This window comes from Peromyscus maniculatus, chromosome 1, assembly GCF_049852395.1.
Source record: "Peromyscus maniculatus bairdii isolate BWxNUB_F1_BW_parent chromosome 1, HU_Pman_BW_mat_3.1, whole genome shotgun sequence".
NCBI classification, from domain to species: Eukaryota; Metazoa; Chordata; class Mammalia; order Rodentia; family Cricetidae; genus Peromyscus; species Peromyscus maniculatus.
The window spans coordinates 190,681,886-190,687,885 of record NC_134852.1 but is presented as its reverse complement, the minus strand read 5'-3'; the positions used below and the strand labels follow the sequence as shown (position 1 = coordinate 190,687,885).

Below are 6,000 nucleotides of genomic sequence, written 5' to 3'. Positions count from 1 at the left end.
CGAGAAGTGAGACTCTGCACCCTTGGGCCAGCAGTACAACTTAGGCTTTTGAGTCCCCATGGGATGAGTCTCCGTTGAGATGAGGCTGAGGCTGGGCATCTGTCTTCGCCCAACATCCTCCCTGCTCTATGCTGCTCCTCCCACCCCCTCAGCAGATCTCTCTGCTTCTAGAAACCCTGATTTAAGATTACCACCTTGCATATTTGGTGCCTGTGCTACAAGTCCTAGCCACTGGTGTCCTCATTCCAAATGTCCAAGAGACATAACGGGCTGGGCTGCATACCTGAACAGGGAGTGCACCCAGGTCCTGTCATCTGTGGCTAGAGAGGGTTGTAGAGGTTGGATAGGATATTGTCGGTGGGGAGCATAGAAAAAGCTGGCCAATGTCTATAAAAGCAGGCTGTACCTCAGTAGGGTCTTAAATTTATTTTCTTTGTCTCCTAAATCCTTTCTTGCCCTGTCAACAGTCCCACATTCAGGTAGGAGAGTGAATTTTTGAAAGATAATGCCTCACAACAGAAAGTAGATAGGCCTGCATGACAGTCTGAATTCAGCCAGCTCACTCCCCAGCTCTGTGGTTCAGGCTTTAAGGTAAATTCCTAATGGTCAGCACAATGAGGAGGCATAGTCTCTGCATCCTGGCACAATGCTGGATCAAGGTAAGAACCCTGAAATGGTATTGATAAAAGGAGCTATCCTTTAAAAGGTCGAGTGTGATCCAAAAGTGTGCAATGTGCTGGGAGTAGAGTGTGTTTACACAGGCCATTCTGCTAGAAGTATTTTATGTACCTTCTGATGACTGCAGTTGTACAACAAATTACCCCAGTCATATCCGTTTAAAACAACCACTTTATTATGCTCATAGAGTCTGGGGCACGAATTTGGACAGGGATATTGTGGATGGCTTGCTGCTCTCTAATGGCTGCCCTTCTGATGAGAAGGTCTGATGTCATGTTGTTCCTTGACCGCAGGATCTGGAGTTGTAGGCTTCGCAGGACTGGTGGTTGATGATGGCTGTCGGCTGTGACACCAGCTGGGCCTGTTGACCAAAGCACCAGGAGGGGATTGCTCCATGGGGTTTGGTTTTCAGCACAGAACAATGGTCTCTGGTGAGTAAGACTTCTTCTGCACTGTTTGGGGCTCTGCAGGCAATGTCCCAATTTACAAGGCAAGAGAGTTCGTGGTTTTGATGACCTAGCATGGATGCCAAACTGTATCATTTTCACCACAGTCAATGAATTACAAGCAAGTCGTTAACCATTCAGACAATAACAGGTGAGTTAGATGCCTACCTCCTAATGAATTCGGGGCAGGGTCTCACAGAGCATCGTGGGTGGGTGGGGTGGTCGGGGCCACATTTGGGAAATACCATCCGCTGCTCATGTGTTTTCTCATTTAACTCTCTCCTCCCCGGAAGTGGGTATTGTTGCCCATCTTTACAATGGAGAAATGGGCTCAGGTGGGTCAAGTTCCTTGCCTGTGGCAAAGCTTATGCACGGCAGAGCTGGAGTTCTACCCAGACTGTACGAAGCAGGCATTCTCCAGCAGCACACAATGCTGCTTATCAGAACAGAGAAGAGGTGTTCCAAGGCCAGTTCTCCTAGGTGCAGGATCCGAAGTAGTTAAACCTCCTTCTCCCCTGTAACCCTGAAGCCAGACCTGATATATTTTCTATATGAATAATAAATTCTGGCCCTTATGCACAACGACCCAGGGTGTTGACTCTTTGGAGACTGTGTCATTATTATGGGGACTCCTCATGCCTCAGTCTATCAGACTTATACTGGGCCTGGGAAGCTGCTGTCTGCCCACCTCCACCCAGTGGGGAACCTAAGCAAACTCAAAAGCCCTCCATAAAGACAGCACACACAACAGTTTGTGCCAGTGATGTCTTCCCCACACAACCTCCTCTTGAAATTGCATCTTCCCTTAAGTCAAACAAAGAGCATAGCATCCCCAAAGTCATGCTTACTATTCCTATGATACTCCAAATCCAGACTGTTCAGATGATGCTTCACACACTCATTGCTTAATCTATAGATCCTTCTGTACTTTTAGCCCACTTCAATTATTTTTCTAAGACTACAGAGGGCAGGCATCACACCCTACTCCCGTATTAGTTTCCCACAACCACACTACATTCTCAACAAGTACTCAGTAAGTACTAGGTAGGTCAGAGGGGCTTGTGCAGTTTATTATAAGAGAAGGAGCCACACGTGTTCTCAAAAGTGCTTTTTGTCTGGTGCTGAGAATTGAACCCAGGGCTTTACACATGCCACACAAGAACTTCATGAAACTATATACCCAGGCTTTGAAAAACATTCTTTGAGAGCCTACTATGTACATAACAGGCAGTGTACAAGCTACTAATGACTCAAGTGATCCAGAAGCAGGAATCTAGAAAATCAAACATGAGCCTTGTAGGCACTGTGTGGCAGGTCAGTTATGGCAAATCCAGTGTCTAGAAGCAAAAAGTTCTTCATCACAGAGAGGGGCCTCCAGAGCCAGCACGTGGGAGGCAAGTGTTGTACATAAAGTTACAATCTACCAGCTGTCAGGCGACTCTAGAGTTAGATATTTAGAAAGTCCTAGATCAGGGGCTACTCAATCCTAATTCTGAAATTTCTTCTATCAAATGGCTGAGTGGTATTTTCAGCCGAGGCTATCAGATGGGACAGGATGGCCTTCCTCCTCATTACCGATTAGTCTTAACATAATAGGTAAACTCTCTCCCTCTCATTTAAAAGTGTTACTCTTTCATCTCAAAGTGTCCCTAAAAGTCATGACTTCCGAGTGTTCAAAATCCTCTAATAGAACCCAGATAAACATGTTTATAAATTATGGGAAATCATTTTCATTTTTTAAAACTTTACTCAATATTCATACCATAAATCCTTGATCCAAATATAATCCTATTATATAAAACTATTTCCTCAACATACAATCAACAAGAATCAAACAGCTCTTGTAAATAATTACCTTTGGGATATGAAAGAAAATGTAAACATTTTATTTGGCAGTTGTTCTGAACACGTGAATAAATAAATGGAAAAGTACATATGAATATTTCTTTTTCGGAGTAACAGATACCATTAAACACTTATTTACACATCTTCACTGCAAAGAACAGTTACAGAATGAAACTTGGTCTTATAAAAGGTAACTTCCCACACCACTGGATTGGACAGGTAAGGATGGCGATACTGGTAGTCTTGGCTTTAGCAGTCTCAATGTTGAAAGGCATTCACCTGCAAGTGTGATAAGAAGAGTCATCATGCATTGAGTTCATCCAGGTCACATACTGTAGAAAGTTTCCGATGGTAGTCATGGAGTTTGGTGTCTCATGCGCTTAAGTCAACTATGACATGTTTGTAGATCTGTGTGTTTCCTTTAAAACTGGAAGCAAAAAGGAAATTACGCTTGTTAATGGACACATGTGTGAACGACCTGGGTGCTTGAACATTTAATTCCTGAAATTTCACAAATCTGGCTTTCTCCGCGTCCCAGTTATACACTTGAGTGAAGGAGTAATCGCTTCCGAGAATTGCATATTGGTAATTATTTATCTGAAGGGGCTGGAACACCATGGATCCTCGTGATGGCATCCTCTGAATGTCCTGGAAGGAGGAGCCACCCCACTTCATGACTTTGGAGTCGCCAATGAATCTGGTCAAGCAAATGTACACATCACCTTTTACAGAGAAATGCTTCACTGCGTACACATCCTCCATGTTGGGAATGTCAGTTTGGTTAGTGAATAATTGTGTTGCTTTGCTCCACTGGTAAATGACAGGGCGCTGGGAACTACTGGACAGGATTAAATGAGGTGTTCTGAGGGTCAATGGTGTTCTGGCTATTTCTAGGTATTCCACATCAGTATCCCTGTACCAGGCATGTAAGGATTGGTGCGAGTAGAATCCGTTTCCATTCCATTTGTAAATGGTAGTAAACCCAGCTTTGGAACTGTCAGCAACGACAAAGTACCAGTTGTTTTCAATCTTGAATGTTTCGATGTCATTGGGTTTTCGGATTTTGAGAACTTCAATATCCTGGATTTTTATGAATTTGTTTGCAAAACCATCTCGCTTATAGATGTGAGAGCCACCAAAGAGCTGGGCCACAATGACATAGAGCTGAGTATCAATGACTATAGGCTTGCACACCACAGTGGACGTGCCTGAGGAGAGACAAGTGAGATATTAGTTGTATGGCCATCCTCTTTGGAACATGTAAACACACAGGCTAGGGTTAGACAACTTCCACAGAACTCAGCCTAAAAGGAGAGATTCTCTTGGTTTGTTAGAGAGGACCAATCTCCAAAGTCAAGCAGCAATGTCCTTGGGTTCTAGGTCTTTACATCCATGGGGCCTTGTTATAAACAATGAAGCTGCCATGTCACATTCAACCTGTTGTAGACATTTAGGGCACAGAGATATGACCTGAACTCTTTCTTCTCACTCCTTGAAGCAAGTATTGTTTTCCTTGACATACCTGATTTAATTTCCTAATTGTGATTCAAAACTGCCATTTCTGAACATTTACTATACGCTTTGTCAAATCATTAAATTATTCCAACAACCTTAAGATAAATGTTATCTTCCCTTTTCTTATCTTTGTTTTTGTGCATCTGTTTTTTTGAGATGTTTTGCTATGCTGTGTCCAGGCTGGCCTCAAACTCAAACTCACGTATCTCCTACTTCTGCCTCCCAAAGGCTAAGACTAGAGGTGCTCACCACCATGCCTGCTCATCTTTCTTTTTCTAGATGAGCAAACTCTTCTAGACTCAGAGGGGCAAAGTTCTGATACCAAAAGATAGAGCTGGTATTCAAACATGGGCCTGAGTCTTTGGGCTATTCGTTTATTTAGACAAGGTCTCACTAGGTAGCCCCAGTTGGCCTGGAAGTATTTACTGTGTAGACCAGATTGACCTAGAACTTTAGACACTGGCTGTAGGAGAAAATAAAAAGGCAGAGGAACCTTACTTGAGACTTCTTTCATAACTAAACTGTTTATGTAACCTACAGAGGATGACTTAATTTCTCTGGGATCGGTTTTCTCTTCTGCACAATGAAGGTTAGAGTGTGTGAGGGATGGCCATCAGCTTTCATCTTAGGTACCCATACAGACTGACTGAGTGATTGTGACTGCTTGAAGAGCTTGTGTTGAGAAGGATTCTGTGATGACATATGTAATTCTGCAAGAAATAATATCACAGGTGGGCAGCGATGTCTGTCCATGATGGAGAGACTAGTCATCATATGATGTGTTATTTATGATCTGTATGGTTTGAATATGTGAAAATCTTCAAATCCATGTTGAAATGTAACCCTTAGTGCAACAGCCTGATGAGCCGAGGCCTCTAGAAGGTGATTAAGTCAGCAATGGAGCCATCATAAAAGGGCTTGAGAGAGTTGTTTTAACGGTTTTGTCTTTCTTTCTGCTCTGCATATCCACAGAGAAGGGGCTGTCTTTGAAGCAGAAAGCAAGTTCTTACAAGACATTACATTTGTTGGACTCCCCAGCTCCCAAATCTGTAAGAAATAAATTTCTGTTGTTTATAAATTACCCAGCGTAGGGTATTTCATTACAGTAGCAGGAACAAACTAAACTGTCATCTAAAACATAACCTCTGAAAATCTACAAGCAGATGATTTATTCCTTTCAAGTTCTAGTCTACAGTATCATCGGGAGCAGGCTGAGGACAGAGACACGTGTATGTACTTCTAACACTTGGGCGGAAGCAGGAGGATTGTGGGTTCAAGGCCAGCCTTGATGACACAGCAAGATCCTGAAACAAACAGTGGCTGATGGGATGTGCATGAATCAGAAGATCTCAGGTTAGATAGCACAGAGCCCAGCTGCTCCACATTGGAAAACCTAGGAAGAAAGAGAAGCATAACCTTTCTTGGAGAAAAAGAGGGTTCTAGAAGAATCTCAGTTTGGATAGATTGCTACATCCAGGGGAACCTCAGCATAAAACAAGAACTATTTGGACATTTG

At 43.1% G+C, this 6,000-nt stretch overlaps 1 protein-coding gene across 1 annotated transcript in view; it reads right to left on the bottom strand.

The window, feature by feature from the left end:
- Positions 1-831: 831 nt before the first annotated feature.
- The window catches only part of Lgi1 (leucine rich glioma inactivated 1), a 42,111-nt gene continuing 36,942 nt past the window's right edge, over positions 832-6,000 (bottom strand). Inside the window, exon 8 of the mRNA XM_006976631.4 lies at positions 832-4,177. Within this exon, the coding sequence (XP_006976693.2) occupies positions 3,342-4,177 (836 nt within the window). The 3' untranslated portion in view covers positions 832-3,341. The remainder of the gene's footprint in view (positions 4,178-6,000) is intronic.